Genomic DNA, 25559 nt, shown 5'->3' with positions numbered 1-25559 from the left:
TTGTAGGCAGAAAGATAAGCAACAAACCAGAAACTGTGAGTACCTGCTTGGGGGTGGGAGGGGGGATGAGAACTGGGAATTCCTGGGTCAAGGGTGAAGGGGAGATTACTTTCTGTTACCTTCTCACGCTCTTGCTCCCATTAAAGGTGTACTAACCAAATAAAATCCATTCGTCTCAAAGTGAGAACTGTCGCTTTTACGATACAGGAGTTTGGGGGACACACGTCTGCAGAGGCTTCAAATCATCTTTTTACCAAGAGCATCTGCTTTTGCTCTCCAGCAGATAAAGCGCTGCTGTAAACGCGGGGTCAGCAGTGTGCCGGTGAGCCTTCGGCTAGCGCCGCGTTCCTCGGGTTCTCCGGGCAGCCCTCCTGCGAGCCTCCTCCCGCCCTCCCTGCCGTGCCTTCGGAGCGGCTCCGCAGATTCCCACATAAAGTGGGTCCTGGCCGCCATCTTAGAGAGTCATTCACACCAGCCGGACCGCGGCACCACGCTTCCAAGCCTCCCAGGACTGCGCCCAACCTCCTCCCTCGCTGCTCTCCCTCTCCCTCGGCTTGCACAGGGGGTCAAACTCCAGGTCTGAGGCAAGCCGTGCCTCTGAAATCTGCATGATGTAAAATGTCAAGTCTGACCACCCAACACTGGAGCTGAGCGAATGAGGCGATGCACGTGTTTGCACGTCGGGTGCGTATCAATTTCCCATGCAGAGACCCAAGAAAGAGCCACTGGGCGATTAAAGGGGGTACAGCGCAGAGGGGTTTCCACTCCAGAACCTAAGAAAGCGGAGTGCTATCTCCTCCACGCTGAGGACCTGCTACTAGAGGGCAGAGACCGAGCCGAGGGGTGGAGCAGCACGGGCAGAGAAAGTTCCCATCTGCGGGCGCTCCAGCTGCTGCAGTCCCCTTTCATCCCTGGGCACCCGGGCCAACACTCCATCTCCGGACCTCCCCCCTCTCCCGTGTCTCAGACACAACGTAGTAAACACCCGGAGTCCCAGGCAGCGCGCACCTCCCCCAGGCCTGCGGAGGACATCCCGGCAGGTTATGAATGGCCTCACTATACCCAGCTCCTTTTCACACGCGTGCACGCGCACACGCGCGCCCCGGAGGCGAAGATTTAATACCCCCGGTCAGAGCAACGGCCAACAGAATCAATGGCCCTCCATCAGAGAGAGAGAGAAAGGAAGGCGCTCACGCTTCCCAGGCCTCACCAAAGAGGTTCTATACCGGGCGACACAACCCATTTTCCCAGGTTGACTCTAATGAGGACGTTCCTTCTCCTAATTATATTCCCTGCACCCACTGGATAGTGGGAATTCAGAGTACGCCCAACTTGGAACCTTCCAGGGTATTGGATATCAGGAGAAGTGAATTTCCACAGGCGATCGCAGATTTGCTACGTTCTTTCTGAATGTGCGAAAGTATGAATAAATTCTCATTGTAAGTGGGGTTGCATACTGAGGCCTCTACCAGTTACCCGGACACGCGTTTCTGGGAGCATATAAGCGCTAAATGTTACCCACGCGTATGAAAAGCAACATTTACTTTTTTTCCGTCCACAAGCAAAAAGTATTTAGAGAAACCGAAAAGTCACACCTATTCGCGAAAGGTTTGCACTTTTTGGCTACTTCACTAACGAATTCGGTGTGAAGGATCTATTGTAAAAAATAAAAAAACCAAAAACAAACAAACAAACAAAAACGCTCGGTCACCAGCGCGGCGCGGGAATGCATCCGCAGCGCCAAGCTTGGCGTTCGCGCTCCCTTCCCCGCGAGCTCCGGGACACGGGCAGCCCATTTAGCCGCCGCCGCCGAGCGCCAGGCAGCCCGCTCCGCTCAGCCGCGCAGACAGCTGAAGCATCCGCCGCTGCACGAATCTCCGGAGAGCGGCCACTGCTCCGGGTGCCTGCCACCTCCCGGTGCCGCACGATGCCAAGCGCGGCTGCGGCGTCCGCACAGCCCCGGCTCTGCGGGCGCTCGGGGCCCCGGCCTGTCGCGCTGGACTGCGAGGCGGCGCGCAAAGAGGCGATCCCGCAGCCCCCCAGCGCTCCCGCTCCCTCGGTGGCCGCACAGCAAGCCGCCCGCCCAGAGCGCCGGAGCCAGCCGCGCGTCGCCGCTCTGCCGGTGGCCAGCAACGGGCCGGAGAGGCGCCCGAGGTGCCAGCGCGGCCCCGGGCCTCGTGTCACTCACCGTTTGAAATGCTCGATGATCTTCTCTTCCCGCACGTTCTCCGGTAAGTTTCCCACCCAGAGGTGCCTGGTTTCCCGGACCATGCTGGGCGGTGTGCCGGCGACCGCGGTGGCTGACTCCCCCTCGCCGGCTTCGTACGCGGCCGTCAGCGCAGGGAGGCGGGCGCCGGGGCGGCGGCGGCGGCGGCTGCGGCGGTGGCGTCGGCAGCGGCGGCGGCTCCTCCGGCTCCCCCCGGTGCAGAGACCATCCCTCTCCCCCAGGTTCTGACTCTCGGGCCTCGCAGCTCCGCTCTGCCGCCACCAAACACCCGAAGCCGACCCTCGCGCTCCGGCGGCGCATGCGCGCGGGCGGCGGCGGGCGGGGGAGCGGGAGGAGGGGCGAGCGAGACCCGGGCGGCCGCGACTACGACGGAGCCGGCGCTGTGGCTGCCGGACGCTTCCCACCGGCGCGCGCGGCCCGCCTCCCGCCGCCTGGCCACCGCCCCCTGGCCGCGGGCGCGCGCGCGTCCTCCCGCCCCGACGCGGAGGGCCTCCCAGCCGGCGCGCAGGCGCGCGGAGCTCGGAAGGGGGGAGGAATGCGGAGCCGGGAAGCGGCGCCCGCGCAGTCAGCTTAGTGCGCAGGCGCGACGGAGGGCGGGAGGCCGGCCGCCGGAGGCGTCGGTGGGGGAGGATGGGGCCGCTTCTGCCTGCGGTCAGGCGTTGCTCTGGGGAAACACAAGAGAACCCGGTTAGTTTCCACGCCAAGCGGTTTCTAGAGGCCAAAGTCCCTATGCCTGTCTGCCCTACGGCCCGCCCCTGACCATTTCCGGACGCCTAGATTCCCCGCCTGCTTGGGAAAGTGGTCGGGACCAGGCCATCCTTTTCACCGCCCAGACAAGGGACCAGCGCTGCAGAGAAACCCATCCCTCCCAAGAATCCTTGGCTTGTAACATTAAGCAACTTTTTATATAGGAGCTTGCGAAACCTCCTGCAAGATGTCTTTGCTCATGGTTACAGTACACAAGAATTAAAGCTGAAAGGATACAGACATTCTATACTGTTTCCCCTCGGAAGGTTTGGAATAGTTGGTTTTATAAACAGAGAGGATTAGACCTCCCGCCCTTCCAGACTTCTTTTGAAACTGGCAGTTGACCTTTCATGTAAGGCCGGCTTTCAGAAAGATAAAACCGCCAAAGGCCACTGTGGAGTAACAGGAAAAAAAAAAGTCAGCAACTCATACTTTAATTTTTCATATACGAAAATAAAATGGTGCTTCGGGTACAGTCTACACTTTTTGTTTCGTTGTGCCCTTAGGATCTACAAAGTGTGCAGTACACACAAATTAGGGTTCTACCTAAGGACCTCGCCCGCATCCAACAAGGTGTGTTAATGTAATGTAACTGAGCGACATTCCCAGTTCTTGGTAGTGTTTTCTTTGTTTGGCTTAATTTGAAAGGGTCTTCCAGAGCCACTGTTTATATTTTTGAGAAAGGGTCTCATATAGCTCAGGCTAGTCTCACACTTCTAGTTTTGTGCCCACCTCTCAGGACTGAGACTGTAGACCTCGGCTACCATATAACTTCACCAACCGAACAAGCAGTATTTTAAATTGGAAAAAATCATAAATAATAGCAATAATATTTGGGGTCACATAATTGTTTCTTTTGTTCCATAAAAAGTACTAGGGTTTATTTTTTATTATTTGTTCATTTTAGTCTGCCATATAGCCTAAGTTTGTGTGTGTATGTGTGTAGTGTGTATACACACACACACATACATACATATATATGTGTGTGTCTGTATATATGTATATATTCATATATATATTGAGATATATGTGTGTGTGTATACACACACACATATATATATAATATATCTTAATATACACACACACATATATATATAATATATCTTAATATATATATGTGTGTGTTTGTATATATGTGTATATATATATATATGATATATGTGTGTGTGTGTCTGTGTGTGTAGTTGAAGCTGGAGTTAGGGATGGTTATGAGCAACCAAACCTCGATCCCCTGCAAGAGGCGTAGTGTCCTCAAGCATTGAGACACCCTCCCACCCTCTTCTTCATTTTGAGACTGGGTCTCACTATGTAGCCCAGGCAGTCTTCTTGCCTCATCTCCTTAAAACTAGATTTTTAAACAATAATTTATGTCATGTGCATTGGCATTTTGCCTGAATGTGTCTGTATGAGGGTGTCAGATCCCTTGGAACCAGAGGTATAGACACTTATGAGACACTTATGAACTGCCATTTAGATGCTGGGAAATGAACTCAGGACCTCTGGAAGAGCAGACTGTGCTATTAATTCCTGAGCATGAGCCATCACTCCAACCCCCAAAAAAAAAAAATATATATATATATATATATATATATATATATATTACAAAATATCCTTCTCCTAGATTAGCCAGAGGGTTTGTTAATAGCAGTACTGATGCTAGTCCTGGTGGCAAGGTCCTTAATCCTAACACTTAGGCGGCAGAGGCAGAACTATCTTTGTGAGCTCCAGGACAGTCGTAGCTATATAAAGACAACCCTGTCTTTAAAAAAAAAAAAAAATCTGTCCATCAGAAAACTCAGCAGGTAAAGGTGGTTTACCACCAAACCCCAAACCTTACACATGGTAGGGGGAGAGAAGCCCCCACAGGAATGCAGTGACACCCACCCACCTGGGAAATGATCTGGAGCAACAAAACATGGAGATGAGTGGGCTGAGGAATCCCTGCCTTGGGGCTTTCTGCTTTCTATTGCTAGTGCAAATGCTGTGGATAACAAGGCAAGGGACAAGCAAGGACCTTTTGCATAGCCCCAAATCGAGAGTTTCTTTTTCTCAGTGCTTTGCATTTTTTGCTGGCAACACATCAGGAAACACTGGTGAAGTTGTTTTCCCGTTTCCATCTGTGTTACAAAATACCTAAGGGGGATTTCTTCATGAACCTGTATCATTGTAAGTTTCCATAGAAGGGAAGAACAAAACAAAGAGGAGCTGACAGAAAGACAATCTAATCTTCTGATTTTTTTAAAAAATAAGCTTAGATCAGGGATAGAAAGATGACTCAGCACCAAAGAGTGATTTACTGTTCTTTCAGAAATCGGAGATGGATTCCAGCACCAGTGTATGGCTCACAGTCAACCACCTGTAAGTCTAACTCCTCAGGTATCCCAGGCCTCTGGCATCTAAGAGCATCTGCACTCTCCTGCACAAACACAAAAAGGAAAAGCACACACACACAATTAGAAATAAAAACAGAGATGAACATGGTGGTGCACACTTTTAATATCAGCACTCAGGAGGCAGAGGCAGGTGAATCTCTGTAAATTCAAGTAGGTTCCATTGACAGCTGGGGCTACATAGAAAGAGCCTGTCACACACACACACACAAATTTTTTTTTTTAAATTACAACATAAAAATAAAACTTTAAAAAATGCTTAGTAATGACTAGGTATGGTTGTACAAGCATTAATCACAGCACTTGGGAGGCAGGGGCCAGCCGGTCTCTGTGAGTTGGAATCCAGTCTACATATTGAGTTCTACAACAGCCAAGGTAAAATAGTAAAACCCTGTCTCAAAATAATATTAATAACAACAACAATGACAACAGTAAATGATACTCATGGCAAAAGAGTAACCAGAAGGCTTCTAGGCCCTAACTCTGTGATAGAGCACTTATCTATGATGCACCGCCCACCCCCATCCCTGCAAATCACAAAAATGTAGGTTGCGATTTAACTGTGAAAATGGATCAAGTGCATCTCATTTGAATATTAAAGAGAACTCCAGGAAGGTGACATTAAAACTGAGCCATTTGCAGAGGCGAATTAAAATAGATTTGCTTTTAATCAACTCCTATTTTCACACTGTGAAGAGCTGCTGTATTTAGCATGCTAGACATGCTCAAAGAGTTCAGTCATGCGGAATGGCGGCTGAGATGGGGAAAGCTGCTGAGCGTCAGGCTCAGGCTTTGAGCAGTAACCTCGTCTCTGGAGTGGGTAATTAATATACCTATTTAGGCAGAAGGACAGAGTAGTCACCAGATACTTAACGACAAATTGATAAAAAGAAATAGTTACAAATACTGGGAGACATGTACTTAAAATATATGCATTTCTTCTAAAAGCCACCATATAAAAATATGTAAACAAGCTCTAAAATGACCCAGCCCAAAGCACATGAGAACTGGACAATAGCAATTTCACACAAGCCTATTCTAATCAGTCTTTGTTTTTCCCAAAAAATGAAACAAAATAAAATGCTCAAAAGTATTTGAATACTTGATGTATCTGAGAGTCTAATGGTAAGAGAGAGAGAGAGAAAGAGAGAGAGAGAGAGAGAGAAAGCAATCTAATACCAAACTAGCACACAGTGTGAGGAAATTATCTTCATAGATTACCAGAACCCCCAATAGTTGAATATTGTCTACCTAGACCTAGAGACTCTAACAAGAACTAATACTTCATAGTCTAATGTTCTAAGAGAGTTAAATAATGTATTCTCTCTTGGTTTTAGTTTTCCAGAAAAACAGAATAACTTAATAATTTCTTAGAGAACTGATTCCTAACTTTCTACCCTTTTTCATCCTAGAACAGTTGTTGGGAAGATTTCGCCAGGTACAAGTGCTGCTGCTCTGTCTAATATCCAGAGTTATTAACTAATATTTGTAGAATTAAACTGAAAATACACTGGAGGGATACTTATAAATGTAAAACATGGTTGTTGTTTCAGGTAACAGAATCTGAATTTTCTTGTTTCATTTGTATAGCTTCCCGTGACTCAGGATGGCCAAAAGTTTCCATGGAATCCAGGATGGCCCCTGTTTCTCAAGTGTGGGGATCACAGGAGTGAGCCACTTTAATCAGCTAAGATGTGAATTAAAAAAACAATATTTGGCTAGGTGTAGTGACACATACCCTTAGTCCCAGCACTTGGGAGGCAGTGAGTTCCAGGACAGCCAGGGCTATACAAAGAAACCCAGTGTTGAAAAACCAAAATAAATAAGATAGATAGATAGATAGATACTCCTCTATATTTTCTAAACTTCTCTTCACTTTTATAATTGGAAAAAATCATAACAAATATACTTTGGGATTCTTTATTTTGCACTGTGGTACTGGGAATCAAACGCAGAGTTTCCACACATGCCGTTTGAGCTCACCCTCAGTCCAATTAAATGAGTTTCTTGGAAGGCAGCAGCTGAATCAATTAGGGTTCCTCTGAAATGTTAGTACTTGACTACCATAAATCAATATGTACAATAGATCCTGTATGAACAAATGGTAATGTTACTAACAGTCATTTTCATAGATCCTTTTCGTTTTTTATTTTCATTTTGTTTTCATTTTTATTTATTTTTTGAGCAGGCCTGGACTCCCTACCAATTGCCTCTGCCATTGCTGGAATTAATGGCATTTTACTACCTCATTTATCCTTCAAAACCCTAAAAGTAGTGTTAATCTTCATATTCAAAGCAAAACAAAACAAAAAACAAAAAAGCAGGGAAGCCAAGCAGTGGGGATACCTGTACACAGGAGGACGGATCTCTGAGCTTGAGGCCAGCAAAGACCCAGGGCTGAGCAGAAAAACCTTGGGGGGTGGAGGGAGCGGTGAACTCTAAGGAAACTCTTTGCCATAAATGATACACATTATCCAAATACCCCAGATCTAGCAAATTGTAACAGTGAAACTATCAGGACCCAAACAGAAGATAAGTAATGCAAGTCCGGGCTTTTGACCAATTCAGAGATTATATAAGTGTACTTGACGGAATATTAGAAATAAAAATATCAAACACAATGTCGTTAACTGCTTATGAAATGTGCTGACGTTTCTCACAGTTTTTGAGTTTTCAGCTCTATGGCTCCTCTTAGAAAACTGACTCTAGTCTCGAAAAACCAATAAAATAAAATAAGAAAACTGACTCTAGCCAGGCAGTGGTGGTGCATGCCTTTAGTCCCAGCACTTGGGAGGCAGAGGCAGGCAGATTTCTGAATTCTAGGCCAGCCTGGTCTACAGAGTGAGTTCCAGAACAGCCAAGGCTATACAGAGAAACCCTGTCTCGAAAAAAAAAAAAAAAAAAAAAAAATCAAAGGGAAAAAAAAAAGAATGAATGAAAGAAAACTGACTCTAGTTTGAAGGATGCAAAGATGTTTGAAGATAACTTTCTTTGAAGAGTCTAGATGAATTTCAAAATACTTTCTAAAAACACACACCCATCCAGTGAGAGTTATCGCTTGCAATTTCACTGACAAAACGCCCTAAATAGGGGCTCGGTGGATCTCAGTGGTTAGGGGCACCGACTGCCCTTCCTGAAGACACAGGTTCAAATCTCAGCTCCCACATGGCAGCTCACAACTGTCTCTAAATCCAAGATCTGCCCCTCTCACAAAAACATACATGCAGGCAAAACACCAATGCTCAGAAAGGTAAAAAAAAAAAACAAAAACCAAACGGGCGTGGTGGCGCACGCCTTTAATCCCAGCACTTGGGAGGCAGAGGCAGGCGGATTTCTGAGTTCGAGGCCAGCCTGGTCTACAAAGTGAGTTCCAGGACAGCCAGGGCTATACAGAGAAACCCTGCCTCGAAAAACCAAAAAAAAAACAAAAACAAAAAACCGCCCTAATGTTTTCCCCACCTCTACACATCTGAATTTTAACACAGAGCGCTTCTTTTTCTTTCTTTCTTTTCTTTGTTGTTGTTGTTGTTTTGATTCGTCCTAAAAACTTTGCACTGAAAGGACATTTCCCCTTAAGATCAGTTTGGTAGTTGCAGCACCTGGAGGAGGGACCAGCCTAGCTCTGCCAGCCAGAGCTACATAGTGAGACGCTAACTTAAAAAAACAAAACAAAACAAAAAGTGTAAAGGATATTTCTAAAAATCTTAGTTATTCAACAATGTAATCCAAAAAAAACTTTTTTAATTTTTTAGGACACTTTAAAAAAAAAAAAACAACCCAGTATTTGCTTTATTTTCCTATAGTGGAAAAATGATTTGAAAGACCCTATTAAATATAATTTCTGTTCAGAGAAACGTGCGGCAGGGATTCTCCAAATTTACATACTGTATGACTCAGTGTTCATTTGCAACCCGTGTATTACAGCTTTGCTAGAATTCTACCTCTAGCCTGGTTTTCCACACTAATGGTTCCGGGAGGAATCGGTCACCAGCTCATGGTTCCCACCGGGAAGGCGGATCCGGCTCCGCCCAGAGCCCGGGCGGGTGACCTCACAGAGGTCAAGGGCGCTCACACACCTGCAGGCCGCTCCGCCACCCCCACGCCACCCCACGCCGGGGAGCAGCAGGGCCAGGGGCAGCCTGGGGTCTCCCCGACGTGGGGCTGTCACAGCCAGCGTGCATTCTTCACGAAGACTCCCGGCTCACACTCCGCCCCACACTAAAAACCCGAGAGGCAATTTCTCTGGCTGCCCTTCAAACTCTGGGTTCACATAGGTGGGCTCCGTGACAAGTGGGGTTTTGGGTTTCTTAGTCTCCCCGCCACCCCCTCCAGGAACCCACAGCCCTGACAGTCCTTTCCACTACACTTCTTGGGAAGTGCGATCGCGGTCACTGTGGTCACCGCGGCGCGAGCCCACGGCGAAGGGAACCCGAGCGGCCCGGCGAGCTCCGCCTGCACACGCGGCCGGCCAGCAAGGGCACCTTCGCCTCCGCTTCCCAGGTCAGAACAATGCGGCAGCCCAACCCCCGGGGCCTGCAGGGTCTCCGAGTCCATCGGGAACCTCTCAAACGTGGATCGGGAGAGGGTGGGCAAGACGACCCCAGTGCCTCTGCTTTGCCCGGCCTGCCTCCAAGCCCGAGGGACCCGTTTCCGAGACTGGGGGGTTGAGAAAAGGAGGACAGGACATGGGAGGTCCTCAGATCCACTTCTCATCACACAGGCAACGCGGAACTAAAAAAAAAAAAAAAAAAAAAAAAAAAACTGCACGGCGCCAAACTGCGCACGCGCGCGGCAAGCCCCCCCCCCCCCCCATTTCTCTCCCTCCTCCCAGCCCCTCCACGGAACGCGAGGTCGCCCGAGTGCGCTTGCGCGGCTCGCGGAGGGAAACGTTGGAGGGGGAGGCAACCTTTCCATTGTGAGAGAGCACCGCCCCCGCGGGCCCGCGCGCGCCCGCGCCACTCTCACAGTCTCCCGGGCGCGCGCCTGGGCTTCGGGCCGCCGCCGCCAGGCGCATGCGCGGGGTGGGATGACAGTGAAGGGTGGGGAAGGCCGCGGAGCTCGCCGCCGCCGCTGGCCGAGCTACCCTGAGAAGTTTCTGGAAAGAGGGCAACAAAGGGGACCTGAGGGGATGAATGGGAAGCGAGCCTTTTTCTGAGAGAAGACAGCGAAAAGTCCCAACAAAAAGTACACGGCCTTGGCCGAGTCCACGACCGACGACACACTCCCATCCAAGGAGGAAGCGTGGGGACAGGGAGCGGACTGGGAGACGCGGAATGGCGGGGACATTGGAAAGATGGAGGCGCAGCCGCCGGGGCTTGGGAGTGGCAGGGAGGCGCTGGGTCAGGGGTCCCCGAACCCCGTCCTCCTAAGCTCCTCTCCCGTGCGCGCTCTGACCTGCCCGTCTACACTCGGGGGGGACCCCGGGGTTCACGGGGATGTGACGCGCACACGCGCGCGAGCTCATGGACAGCGTGGGAAGGAACCCCGGCGGCGCGCGGGGACGGCGTCCTCACGGCGCCTCGGGTCCCCACGCCGCGGCCCGCCCGGCTGCCATTTTGTAGCGCGGCCGCCATTTCGCGCGGCCCGGGGGCGGGGGAGGGGCTCGGGGCGCGGCCCCGCGATGGGCGTGGCCGGCGGCGGGCGCGGCCCCGGCCCCCTTTGTTCTCCGCCTGGGGGTCGCGAGGCCCCTCGGGCTCGGCTGCCGGCTCGTCTCTGCCGCCGCCGCAGTAGCGTGTGAACGGCGAGAGGCAGCCCCGGGGCGTGCGGGATCCCGGAGCCCGTCGGAAGCGGGGTGTGTCCCCCCATGCGGGGGATGACGTCCTGCATGGGGAGACTTAGATCGCCGCGGTGGGAAGCGGCTTACGGGCGAGCCCCGCTCGGCATCCTCCACCTCTGCAAACAAAGTCAAGTTCGGTCCGGAAAGCAACAAAGGTGCCGAAACTCCGCGGAACCGAGCACCAGGAGGCGGGGCTCGTGCAGCCCACGAGGTGGAGGAGCGCTGAGAGCTGGGCTTCCATTGGCTGGCCCTCCGAACACAAGGCTTTCAGGGCCCCATTCTCCCTGACCCAGAAGCCTGAACAATAAATATGCTGTGATGGCTTTCTTCTCTCGGTCGACTTCAACTTCCACTTATTTTCAAAAAGCTTTATGAGTTTATTAAAAATAAATAATAAAGTACGTGCCTGACATCCATCGCCCTTTCACTCTCCGAAAAAGCAAATGTCTTCTTAGGAAATACTTAAAAATGCGAATCTTGGTTGTGTGTAATGCTGAAAATTCTGGCACTGTTTCGCAAACCCAGAAAACTTGAAAAACGCTGCTAAATTTGACTTCCAGCTTTTGTGCAGTTTTCTTCCCCCCTAATGGTTGACGTGGTTTTTCTTCACAACAGCCTGGTATCATAAAGGAACCAGCCCGTCCTGACTCATCTATTTGTGTCTTGGCTACAGTAAACCTCTTTTTTTGTCTTCTCACTATGTGTAATTATGGCGACTGCTTATGTTTTCTGTAATAGTGGGGTAAAGCTTATGATGACAGACTGAAAAGGTCAAAACATGTTGAGGGAACCAATCGGGATTTTTTTTTTTTTTTTTTTTTTTTTTTTTTTTTTTTGGTTTTTCGAGACAGGGTTTCTCTGTATAGCCCTGGCTGTCCTGGAACTCACTTTGTAGACCAGGCTGGCCTCGAACTCAGAAATCCGCCTGCCTCTGCCTCCCAAGTGCTGGGATTAAAGGCGTGCGCCACCACCGCCCGGCCCCAATCGGGATTTTGATAACTGCCAGACGAGAGAAATTTAGCAGAAGCGTTTCGATTTCAAATTTCATGAATAGGTGGGCTTGGTAGTTATAAAACTGTATACTGTGTCTTTAAGATTACATAAATAGTCTGAAACCTTTAGTAGTGATTATTTAAAATATGTTGTGTATTTCTCATTTTCTCATTATTCTAGGAAAAGACAACTTTTCATGCCAAATCAGGCAGAGGAGGGAATTTAAAATTCTAACAATAATAGCCTTTCCCTGGTCAAATTAAATGAGGTGGTTTTTGTTTTTTTTTAGATTTTAGTAATATAGGAATATGGGAAGTCCTTCAAAATATTGTTGGCTGCAGTTAGTACTCCTACATGCTGTAGTAGGTTTTTCCCCTTTGAGGCAAAACATTAAGTTGTAAAATGCCTCTCTGCCCTTCAGAAGTACTGAAGTTAAGGAATAAATATTTAATAGCCAACAGTCTAATAGAAAAAGCCTTCTAGGTCTGTCCTCCTCCTGTCTGAGTGCAAATTGCTCATCCCTAGAGGGAAATCCCATAGCTTCAATAGACTAGTGGATTTGTTATTCTAAACAGCAGGCACAGTGTGGTCTGCACGGATGTCTGTGCACCACCTTTGTGCCTAGTGCCCACGGAGGACAGAAGATTGGAATCAGATCCCCTGGAACTAGAAGTTAGAAGGTTGTCAGCCTCCTGACAGTAGTAGGTGCTAGCAAGTAACAGGTGCTCTGAAACCCCAAGCCGTCTCTAAAAGCCAAGCTTTCAATCCATCTGTTTTTTTTTTTTTTTTTTTTTTTTTTTTTTTTTTAGGTTTTTCGAGACAGGGTTTCTCTGTATAGCCCTGGCTGTCCTGGCACTCACTTTGTAGACCAGGTCAATCCATCTGTTATAACTTTTTTTTTTTTTTTTTTTTTTTTTTTTTTGGTTTTTTCGAGACAGGGTTTCTCTGTATAGCCCTGGCTGTCCTGGAACTCACTTTGTAGACCAGGCTGGCCTCGAACTCAGAAATCCACCTGCCTCTGCCTCCCAAGTGCTGGGATTAAAGGCGTGCGCCACCACGCCCGGCCATCTGTTATAACTTTTGAGCATCCACTGTGTACCCGAGCCTGCTGGTGCTTTAAATACACCAGTGCATAAAAATACAAGGATCTCTTAAAAGAGTCACCTAGTGGGGACTGGGAGGAGTCCACAAACCAGCAGAAGAAGGAAATGAATAAGCAGAGGTGGCTTGCGGGTATAGCTCAGCGGTAGGGTGCAGTGCTCGCTGTTCACGGTCTGATTCTCTGCATCTTTCTCCCACCAAAAGTAAGTGCTAGCGTGAAGAATACAGGGTGATCAAAGATAATGTGTGCCCTGTAATCCTAAATGGTCTTTAATCTAAGCCTTATTGGTAAGTACATGTTTATGCAGGAGCCCAGGGAGCAGTCCTGTGGATGGCCAGTGAAGAGTTCCTAGCCAGAGCCTTCAAGTAGGATCTAGGCAGCAACAGAAACAGTATGAGAGAAGAAAGCAAGCTAGGAAGAGTGTGTTAGAAACGATGTTTGTTGTTGTTGTTGTTTTGGTTGACATGGAGATATTGGATGCCAAATATGTTGTATGTGTATATGTCTCATATATTCGCTGGGAGAACCAAGAATGTTACACACACACACACACACACACACACACACACACAGAGGTTGTTCTTCAAAGGGATGGATATGTCACTTGTTATCTGCCCAGAAGGCTGGGGGCAGGTATAGCTAATAACCTTGTGACCTTTGAACTATTGATGTGACTGAGCTCACACCAGCTTCTCCCCCAGACCCTTACCTGAGCTCCTCAATCAATAGAACCTACCTTTATGGAAGGCGCCACATGTAGCAAATTTACAGAACCCGTGTGTATGGAAGACGCCTTGCGTGTACAAAGACTTTCAATATGGTCAGGTCTTACGCTTTATTAAGTTAATAACACCAGGAAGTTTTCCACCAAATTGTGCTATGATTATGCCTAAAATAAACTACTCGAGGTCAGACATCCGAGGGTTGAACCAACACCAGCTACCTAGTCATACTGAAACAAATCACCTTCATACCTCCTGTGAATCGTTGCTCTGCTGGCGGTGGTGGTCACAGAGACACATCCCCACCACGGCCATGGTGTCTAACATCTTAGGCTTGTGTGTATTTGTGAGTGTGTGTCTAAGTAAGTTCTCCCTAAATAGGTAGCACTTAAGGTCTGGGAACTGAGTGAGGTCATCAACATAGAGATAGATAAAGGGAAGAAAGGATGAGCTGGGCAGCGATGGTGCACGCCTTTAATCCTAGCACTTGGGAGGCAGAGGCAGGTGGATTTCTGAGTTCAGGGCCAGCCTGGTCTACAGAGTGAGTTCCAGGACAGCCAGGGCTACACAGAGAAACCCTGTCTTGAAAAAAACCAAAAACAAAAACAAAACAAACAAACAAAAAAACAAACAGAGAGAGAGAAAGAGAAAGAATGCCTAGAGCCACTGCTTCTGGGAGGTAGGGAGGATGGGGATGAGCAGAGGCCCATGGGAGGAGCCACAAGTGACAGTAAGGGCAGTGAGTCCGATGACAGAGAGCAGAGCAGCATCAGCTGTGGAACAACCCAGAAAGATTGTTGCCCAGAAATAAGGATGCTGTTGAGCCAAGGGAAGGCAATGGCTTTGCCAGGTGTGGCATTCAGTGGCCCAGGCAGACCTTCCTTCACTGAGATAAAGTGCAGGGAAGGGGTCATGGGATCATTTCACTGGAGAAGGGAGAGGACCTGGCACCATGGGCGGGTCACGCAAAAATCTCTAATTCCAGATTTAGGGGATTCCCATACCCACTTCTGGCTCCTGAGGGTACCTGCATGCAAGTGCCAATACATATGCACAGACATGTATATAGAAAGAAATCTGTAGACATTTGGCTGGCGTGGTTTTGTTTGAAATAGGGTTTCACTATATAGGCCCATATAGACAAGGCTGGCCTTGAATTCATGCCTGCCTCTGCTTCCAGACTGTTGGGATTATAAACGTGTGCTACCATCCCTTGTCATCGCCCCACCCCACCCCACCCCCCAAATTTCTCTAGAAAAGTCCTACAGAGGAGCTTGGAGAGGAAGATACCAGAGCCTGTGATACCGGGCAGTGCCTTCAATTTCAAAACAGCATGTGCACCTAGCATAGGAGCCAGGCTGAAAGGAGTGGCCCACCCTCAGGATGTCACCTCACTCCACTACAAGCCGGGCGGGTGCACATTTGCTTGGGTTTGGTTTTTGTTAGAATCTTGTTGGTTTTGAGACAGGGCCTTATTATGTAGTCCTAGCTGTCCTGGGTTGCAAGCAAGGTTTAGGACTTCAGAGATTCTTCACCTGCCTCTGCCTCCAGGTACTGGGTTCAGGGGTGTGTGTGTGTATGTGTGTGTGTGTGTGTGTGTGTGCCTTGCTTCCCCTTTTTTTAAAAAGACCACTTCTGGAGGGTGGGAAGATGACTCAGTACAGTGCCAGTGTCACAAGCGTGAGGATATGAGTTCGGGTGCCCCAGGGTCCCTGTAAAAGGCAGGCAGAGCAGCTCCCGCCTGTGAACTGCACTGCAGAAGGGGAAGGGGGAGTAGGAGGGGGGAGTGCTGGTGGATATATTGTAGCTCACTGGCCAGACAGTTTGTTGACTTGCGAGATCCTGTCTCAAAAAATTAGAAACAATGTCTGGAGGAGGCACACCCTTGAATCCAAGCACTGAAGAAGCAGAGGCAGGCAGATGTTTGTAAGTTTAGGACCAGCTGGTCTACAGAGTAAGACTCTGTCTCAGGAAACAAACAAGAAGTAAAAGTGTATCAAAAAAAAAAAAAACAAAACAAAACAACAACAACAAGAAAACCAAAACAGCCAAGACGTAAAAGTGTATCACAGTCAAGAAAGATTCCTGACATCAGCCTCTGGTCCCAGATGTGGGTGCACACAAGTGCACATACCCACATGAACTTCACATCCCAGAAGAAGAAGAACTGCTTCTTTATCCAAGTGTGGTGCCGCATACCGAATACCTTTGATCCCAGAACTCAGGGGAAGAGGGGAATAGGCGGATGAGGAATTCAAGGTCAGCCACAGCTACAGTGGGCTGAAGCCAGCCTGGGATGTACTATACTGTCTCAAAATGGGGGAAAAAACCCAGGCCAGGAGAAGGCTCAGGTGTGGTGGTTTGAATGAGAACGGCCCCTTTAGGCTCAGGGAAAGGCACCGTTAGGAGGTTCTAGGTGGAGGAAGTGTGCACTGGGGGAGGGCTTTAAGGTTTCAGAAATTCATTCCAGACCCAGTTGCTCACTGAATCTCCCTGCTGCCTGCAGATCCAGATGTAGAACTCTCAGCTCCTTTCCCAGCACCTTGTCTGCCTGCGTGCCTCCATGTTCCCTAAAATGATGACAGTGGACTAACCTCTTAACTGAATGAAGGCCAGTCCCACTTAAATGTTTTCCTTGTAAGAGTTGTTGTGGGGCTGGAGAGACGGCTCAGCGGTTAAGAGCACTGACTGTTCTTCCAGAGGTCCTGAGTTCAAATCTCAGCAACCACGGGTGGCTCACGACCACCTGTAATGAGATCTGATGCCCTCTTCTGGTGTGTCTGAAGACAGCTACAGTGTACTTATATATAATAAGTAAGTCTTTTTAAGAAAAAAGAAACCGAAACCCTAACTAAGATAGCCCCCATAGGCTCATAGATTTGACTGCTTGGTCATTAGGGGGTGGTACTATTAGGAGGTGTGTCCTTGTTGTGATAGGTGTGGCTTTGTTGGAATAAGTATCTCACTGGGGGAGAACTTTGAGGTTTCAAATGTTCAAACCAGGCCCAGTGTCTCTCTCTTCCTATTGCCTACTCATTTGGATGAAGAACTCTCAACTAGTCTCCAGCACCATGTCTGCCTGCATGCCTCCATCCTTCCTGCCATGATGACTATGGACCAAACTCTGAACTGTAAGCCAGCCTCAGTTAAATGCTTTCCTTTGTAAGAGTTGCTGTGGCCTAGGTATCTCTTTGCAGCAATAAAAACCCTAACGAAGACCGTGGGTAAAAGGACAAGGTATGGAAGGTCCTTGAACCCATGGAAGCAGCTGGATTTGGTGGCAAGCATCTGTAATCCCATTACTCCTACAGGGAAATAGGAGGCAGAGACCAAAGTCAGCTAGCTCAGAGTGTGCAGCAGTAGAAATAAGGGACTTTGCCGGGCAGTGGTGGCGCATGCCTTTAATCCCAGCACTCGGGAGGCAGAGGCAGGTGGATTTCTGAGTTCGAGGCCAGTCTGGTCTACAGAGTGAGTTCCAGGACAGCCAGGGCTACACAGAGAAACCCTGTCTCGAAAAAGAAAGAAAGAGAAAGAAAGAAAGAAAGAAAGAAAGAAAGAAAGAAAGAAAGAGAAAAGAAATGAGGGACCTTGTGTCAGCAAGTGGAAGGAAGACAAGAGCTGACTCCCCAAAATTGTCCCATGACCTCCACAACCATGGTATGGTATAAGAACATGTGAGGGCCTCTCCCCTTTGCTTGCTCTCTCTCTCTCTCTCTCTCTCTCTCTCTCTCTCTCTCTCTCTCTTTCTTGCGCACACACACACATTAAAAATGAACAAAAGCCTACTTCTTCATTAGTTGACTCAAATGTATTCGTGATGTTCTCACTACTTTTGTTACTCTTAGTGGAGGTTTTGTTAGGAAAATCCTGCTTCCTTAAAAGGGTCAAGAGAAATATTGAAAAAGATTTAAAATATTGAAATATTAAAAGATTTATGTCCTCTTGCAAAAATAAGAAAAAAAAAGGAAAGAAAGAAAAAGCAAAACAGAATAAAACAAAACAAAACAAAATCAAAAACCGGTGTGGTATCCATTAGATTGGGGAAATGAAAACCGTTTGTGCAGATAACATCCTGGATGTTTTTCTAACCATGGGTTACTTGGCCTTCTGAAGAGACTGGGCAGATGTTTGGTTTCAGAGACAAGCTCTCTATTTAAATGAGTTTACACAGATTGTGTTTAGATTTCATTCTGCTAAACAACCCTGTATAATATTCTGCATTTGCTGAAAATTTTTTGCTGATACGGATTTGCTAAAAAGCAAAAAAAAAAAAAAAACAAAACAAAACAAAAAAAAAAAAACCATGATAGAACAAATTGGAATGTAGAATACTGAGATTTGGTCTTTTGCTATGTATTGGACTGCTAAGGCCTGGCCCCCAGTGATTCGAGAATCTGCACATACACAAGGGATGCTGTGACCTTGCCCCACCCCCCAAGTTATCCCTGATCCGTGAATGTAGATGCCTACAGCCTATAGCTCAGCAGAAGAGAGATGAGTGGGGTTTGGGTTCTCAGGCTTGGGGGTCTGAAACACCATGAGGAAGAAAACGAGAGAAGTGGAGAGGAGAGACCCTTGGGGTAGGTGAGTCATGAAAGCGTGGCCATGAGGGCTGGCCAATTGGAGTTAAGAGCAGTCCAAATGGAACACAGCAAGTTATAACTCGGAGTTATTGATAGGGAAATAGACATAATAGCACAGAGGGTAGATATCTGCCCAGCTGTATGCATTAAAGTCTTATTAGAAATATAAAAGTTCTGTGCCTTTTATCTGGGAAGTGAATGATCAAAGGCAGAGTAGAAGCTCTGAAGTAGAAGCCCAATTGAGATTCAATAACCAATACAACAGTAGCACCAGGAAATACTCCTAATTCCAGTACTGGGAGGCTGAAGCAGAAGAATTGCCATAGATGATAGATGCTAGATAATAGGAAGCCCCTGTTTCAGAGAGAGAGAGAGAGAGAGAGAAAATAAAAATTGGAATGGCAGGGCTGGGAATGTATCTCCGTGGCAGAGATCTTAAAAAGCTATTGATTTATGTTTTATAGCCCAGTAGCTCTGAACTGGGTCCTCCTACCTTAGCCTCCAGGGTACTAAGATGACAGTCTCCAGCCTCCAGATACATGGTTTGGGTTTTGTTTTGTTGTTTCCAGGTAGAGCTGTCTTGCTAGGTTGCCCAGGCTACTATCAAATGTCTAGGAACAAGAGATCTCTCACCTCAGCCTCTGCGGGGGTTGTAACTCTGAGCATCCATTGGCTCTGGATGAAAATATAAGGCACACAATAGGTTTGCACTGCGCAGGAGCAGAGGGAGCTGATCAGAGTGTGAGAGACTAGAAAGAGGTAGCTCCCTCCTGGCAGCCTAAGGAGGTGGGCCAGCTACGTGAAGGAGCTGGCCTCAGATGGGACTATAAATAGCTCGCTCATGGAAGACTGGAAGCAGAATGCATCGAAGCAGATGCAAGCAGATGTGGATGAGTGAATCCATGCAAGAAGGGCCACTAATTGGCTAAAAGAGTGTCCTGATGATCATGTGTCTTCATCCTTACAACTTCAGTGGCCAGTCAAAGGAGCTGGATTCCCATTTCTGTCCCTGGGTAGGTTATGTAAGTGGTTTTGGCTGTGCTTCTGTGTGTTTTATTCCATATGAAATAATAGTCTTCTAGACCAATGCCTGGCAAACAGCAGTTACTCATTAAATATTCATTGGATTTTAGAAATGAATCCATTATCTGTGCTGCATAGGGTGCAGCCTGTAATGCCAGCAGCACCAGGAAGATAAAACAGCCAGCCTGAGTTAGGTACAAAGTCTGGGTTATATAAGACAGTGCTTCAAAAACCAGGGAAAAAAAAAGAAAAAATGTATATTTATACAGATGCACAAACACACACACACACACATGTGGAGGACCATGAGTTTAAGTCCATCCTTAGCTATAAAAGTGAGTTTCAGGCTAGCCTGGGCTACTATGGCTAAAGAAATGGCTCAGCAGTCAAGGGCACCTTGCTGAAGACTCAAATTTGATTCCCAGCATCCACATGGCAGCTCACAAGCTTTGTGTCATTCTAGTCCCAGGGTTTCTAACGCCTTCCTCTAGCCTCCACTGGTACCAGGTCTGCCTGCAGTGGGCAGATACACATTCAGGCAAAATATTCAGACACATAAAATAATGATCACTTTAAAAGGCTCTATCTCAAAGGAACAAATAAAAAAAAAACAAACAAACAAAGCAAAGCAAACAAAAGCACTAGGCTGCAGCTGGGCGCATCGGTGTACATCTGTAATCCAGTATGTGGGAGACTGTGCTGGCTGGTTTTATGTCAGCTTAGCACAAGCTAAAGTCATCAGAGAAGGAGGAGCCTCAGTTAAGAAAATGCCTCCATAAGATTAGGTTGCAGGTGTGCCTATAAGGAACACTCTTAATTAATGACCAGTGGGAGAGGGCCTAGACTATTATGGGTGGTGTTACCCCTGTCCTGGTGGTCCTGGTTCACTATAAGGAAGCAGGCTGAGCAAGCCATGATGAGCAAGCCAGTGAGCAGCATCCCTCCACAGCTCCCCCGGATCAGCTCCTGCCTCCAGCTTCCTGCCCTGCTTAAGTTCCTTCCCGACTTCCTCCAGTGATGGGCTATGACGTAGAATTGTAAGCCAAATAAGCCCTTTTCTCCCTGACTTGCTTTTGGTCATGGTGTTTCATCGTAGCAATAGAAACCCTAACGGAAGACAGAGACAAGCAGGACAATCAAGAATTCAAGACCAGGGCTGAAGAGATGGCTCAGTGGTTAAGAGCACTGACTGCTCTTCTGAAGGTCCTGAGTTCAAATCCCAGCAACCACATGGTGATCTGATGCCCTCTTCTAGGATGTCTGAAGACAGCTACAGTGTACTTACATATAAATAAATCTTTAAAAGGAAAAGAACTGAAGACCAGCCTTTATTCTCCAGTGAGTTTAGGACAGTCTGGGCTACATGAGACCCTGTCTGCACAATAAGGACTCCACGTGTTGTCATTATCTATTACATCACACCGTTGTTTTTATTTTTATCTTGTCAAATGAGATAAAGTCACACACACCTCTGCAATCCAGAGGTCAAAATTAGATCGTGAAGCTTAATTCATCCCAGTTCCCACAGTGCGAGAACTGACTCCTGAGAGTTGGTTGCCCTCTGACCTTGCACACACCATGGCATGTGCACACCGCCACCGCTCAAACGTGCACACACATGATAATGATTTTGTTAAAGGTGGACAACCATTCCTAAAGAATGATGTCAAGGTCGTCCTTGGGCCTCCGCTGCCTGCGCACACCCTCATATGGGGCGTTAACACATACAAGCACCACGGGCACGTATCGAAGAGAAAGAGAATGGTATGGCCCTATGAAAAGAACTGTTAAAGGTCAGGAAGACACTAAAGTCAAGCAGGAACGTGAGCACATCAGAAATTAAGTCCCAGAGTACACGATCCTGCGGACACGGAGTGTTAACATGCTATATTACTTCTTTGTTTGTTTGCTTTTGTTTGGTTTGCTTTTGTGATATGGAGTTTCTCTATATAGTACAGGCTGGCCCCAAACTCAAAGAGATCCTCCAGCTTCTCCCTCCCTAGTGTGGGGATTAAAGGCGTGTGCCACCATGACCTGCTCAGCAGTGAGTCTTAGAAAAGGACAAAAGGTCAGAGTGATCCCTCACTTCCTCTTCTAACCTCTGTGGGTTCCCAGGTATGTCCACACACACACACACACACACACACACACGCACACAGAGTCAGTGCATTCCCGCGTCCTTCATTGCTAAGCTGCTAAGCTCTGCAGGCTGCTTCCTCATCTGCTGAGTCTTTACTCTTCTGACACTTGGGTCCTGAGCGATCCTGCAAGGAGAGAATCGACTGAGGGCACCGTTTTCCCGTTCCCTCCTTTCAGCACTGGAGAATAAGACGTTATACAATTAGCCAAAAATCACATGAGAGGGTTCGGGGGAACAGTTTAGGATTAAATTTAGGAACTGAGACATTAGGAACTCTTTGGGGTTCCCATATGTCTTCCTAAGTGTGGCAACGCGGGAATGCTTAATTAGACTACCTGCTGCTACCCAGCACCAGGCCTTTTAGGATTAATTAGGAACAAACGCCCAGTTCTCAGAAAACTGCAGAAGCCAATTGCAGGCTGAGGGAAGAGGTTTGCTGAGTAATGCTGACGGGTCCCCTTCCTGTAAAGCCAGAAGCCCGGTGTGTGTTCTAATTGGCCCCAGCAGATTTTTCTAGGCGATTGTGCAATGGTGAAGCCAAGCATTTAGCCCCTGGGGATCTCGGCTATTTACTGTGAAATTTCTCTCCACCACCTGATGTGAGAGTCTGCATGTACTGGTTTCCTGTGGCCCAATTCTGGGTAACGTTGTAAGGCGGTGCCCACGTGATCTTAACCTACTTTGTCGTCGTCGTCCCCCCCCCCCCCCCGTGCCTCAGCAAATAACAGCTGCGGCGACGCCCACAAAATATGGCTGCCCTCAGAGCAACCCCAGTTCACCTTGCTTTGTGCACAGGGCACCTTTCCATCTGAAGGGCCTTAGAGCCTTTGCAAGCTCTAATTATGCTCCACAAACACCTCACTGAGTCGGAGCTGCAAGCCCTGTCAGCCCCGTTTTCTGATTGGACATCTTGGAATGCATCTCTTCTGCCCTCAGAGGAAGGACAGATCTGGATCAGGAGCCTAGCTCCGCTCACCTGCTTACGGGTCGCCTTCGCGCCCGTGAGAACTACTGGCCCCAGCTCCGTGCGTCCCCGGGACTCTGCAGACAAAAGTGTCTGTGGGCGCCTCTGAAAGCCCGGCCTGGCTTATGCCAGCCACTGCCTCGGCTTCTTTGCCTTTAGTCGGGCTAAATGGCTTTTGTGCTTAGAATTCCCTTGTCAAAAAGAAAAAGGAAACCTTTGCATCTATACTAGCGTGGATGCATGTGCCGTCCTGACGGGCATTTCCAGCCCTTTTCTGACCTTTTCTTCTCCTTTCCCCTCCTCTCATACCGCTCTCCTTTTTGGTGCCATTCAGGGTGGACTTTGGACTCAAGCTGACTAGTGCTGCCCCCTGGAGGTAGCAGATGTACCTGTGGGAGGAAGAACCCAGGTAGCCTAGAAACTTTTGTTCTTCTACTTAATGGTTTTGTTTTTGAGTTTTCAAGGGTGACCTGGAACTCCCTGTATAATCCAACAGTATCCCCAGCTAGCCTCAAACTTGAAGCCGACCACTGACCTCAAACCCCTAGAAGCTGGGATTTCAGGAACAAACCACAAATGCCCAACCCCACTCTTTTCTGGTTTTGTCTTTTAAGATTTGTTATTTTATTTTATTTCATGTATGCATGCGCACCGCGTGCACGCCCAGTGCCCTCAAAGGCCAGAAGAAGTTGTCAAGAGCCCCTGAAACTGGAGTTACAGGTGTGAGCCGCCAGGTGGGTTAGAGGAACTGAACCCGGGTTCTCTCGCAAGAGCAGCAGGTACTCCTAACCACTGAGCCGTCTCTCCAACCCTGCTTCTTTGTCTGTGTTTTGGTTTGTTAGTTTTTGTTTTTAATTAATTGACTTGTTTTGAGACAGAATCTCTCTATAGAATCTTTGACTGTCCTAGAACTCACTCTGTAGAGCAGGCTGGCCTTGAACTCTTGAGAGCCTCCTGTCTCTGCATCTCAAGTGCAGGGATTATAGGCCTCTGTGCCACCACTGCCCAGCTGGGTTTTTTGTTTTTGTTAAGAAAAAAAATGTAAGCCGGGCGTGGTGGCGCACGCCTTTAATCCCAGCACTCGGGAGGCAGAGGCAGGCGGATTTCTGAGTTCAAGGCCAGCCTGGTCTACAAAGTGAGTTCCAGGACAGCCAGGGCTATACAGAGAAACCCTGTCTCGAAAAGCCAAAAAAAAAAAAAGAAAAAAAATGTAGATACTGCCAGACTTGAAGACACACTCCTATAATGCTACCGCAACTGCTTGTGGTAGTTGAAAGCTGCAGGAACTCCGATGCCACTTCTGAACTCCAAGGAACAAGGGGGCCTGCACTCAGGTGCATATTCACCCAGATACATCCATACATCTTTTGTTTTGTTTTTTCCCAGGACAGGGTTTCTCTATGTAACAGCTCTGGCTGCACTGGAACTTGCTTTGTAGACCAGGCTGGCATTGAACTCAGAGATCCTCTTCTCTGTCCCTGCAATGCTGGGATTAAAGGTGCGCGCACACACACACACACACACACACACACACACACAGCAATATATACTCATAATTTTAAAAATAAATTCTCTCTCTCTCCCTTAGGCAGGGTCTCACTTTGTAGCTCTGGCTGGCCTAGAACCCTCTTTATAGAGCCCAGAACTCACCAAGATCCCCTTGCCTCTGCTTGTGTTTGATTGAGGTCGAGGGAGTCACCGTGGGGAGAGGGGGTAGGGGAAGAGAAAGAGAGAAAGGCTCCTGCTCCATCAAGCACACACAGAGAAAGAAGAGGAAAGGAGAGAGGGGGACGCCAAAATGATGTCTGGATTATATAGGGAGGAGCCTCTGGGGAAAAGACAGCCCAGTCCCTGCCTGGGCTGGAAAATTCAAGGTTGGGGGCACAGTTGGCCAGGCAGGGACTGAGGGATGCTGGGAGAACCTGGAGGCCAGGTCTGCTTTGATATGTAAAATATGTACTTCAGTCCCCAAACCAAACAGCATTGAAAGTGTGTTCCTGGGGCTGGAGAGATGGCTCAGCAGTTAAGAGCACTGACTGCTCTTCCAGAGGTCCTGAGTTCAAATCCCAGCAACCACATGGTGGCTCACAACCATCTGTAGTGGGATCTGACGCCCTCTTCTGATGTATCTGAAGACAGCTATAGTGTACTCCTATAAATAAAATAAATCTTAAAAAAAAAAAGTGTGTTCCATCTGCTTGGCAAAAGTAAATATGTTGGCCGGGCATGGTGGCGCATGCCTTTAATCCAGGCACTCGGGAGGCAGAGGCAGGTGGATTTCTGAGTTCGAGGCCAGCCTGGTCTACAAAGTGAGTTCCAGGACAGCCAGGGATACACAGAGAAACCCTGTCTCGAAAAACCAAAACAAAAAAAAAAGTAAATATGTATAAAAAGAACAAACCCAGGAATAAATTCTGAGCCGGGCTTAGTGGCGCACGCCTTTAATCCCAGCACTTGGGAGGCAGAGGCAGGCGGATTTCTGAGTTCGAAGCCAGCCTGGTCTACAAAGTGAGTTCCAGGACAGCCAGGGTTACACAGAAAAACCCTGTCTCGAAAAACCAAAGGAAAAAAAAAAAAAAAAGAATAAACTCTGTCGGTCTCCCCCGCCTCCCAGTCAAAGAAAGTATGATCAGAAGTAAATGCAAGGCCACCCTCAGCTAAAAAGTACAACTGAGATCAGCCTAAGTGATCTAAGGCTCAGAGTAGCTCCAGTGGGCAGGACACTGTGGCACAACCACAGCACCCAAACAAAGGCAAGAATGTCACCATAGATACCTGTGGATACATGTGACACCTTGTAAGCCTGGCATATGTCACCATGGATACCTGTGGATACATGGAACACTGTGTAAGCCTGGCATATGGTGGGCAGCGGTGGGGGTGGGACTCACT

At 48.1% G+C, this 25559-nt stretch overlaps 1 protein-coding gene across 3 annotated transcripts in view; it reads right to left on the bottom strand.

Moving 5' to 3' along the window:
- Spen (spen family transcriptional repressor) overlaps positions 1 to 2515 on the bottom strand; it is a 69645-nt gene extending 67130 nt beyond the window's left edge. For all 3 annotated transcript variants that reach the window (XM_021160274.3, XM_021160275.3, XM_029475803.2), the window contains exon 1: positions 2189 to 2515. In XM_021160274.3, coding sequence (XP_021015933.1) covers positions 2189 to 2271 — 83 coding nt within the window. In that variant the 5' untranslated portion in view covers positions 2272 to 2515. The remainder of the gene's footprint in view (positions 1 to 2188) is intronic.
- Positions 2516 to 25559: the final 23044 nt, after the last annotated feature.

The sequence above is a fragment of the Mus caroli genome, unplaced genomic scaffold (genome assembly GCF_978045245.1).
Source record: "Mus caroli unplaced genomic scaffold, Mus_caroli_1 scaffold_6, whole genome shotgun sequence".
Lineage (NCBI taxonomy): Eukaryota > Metazoa > Chordata > Mammalia > Rodentia > Muridae > Mus > Mus caroli.
This window is presented reverse-complemented; position numbering and strand designations above follow the sequence as displayed.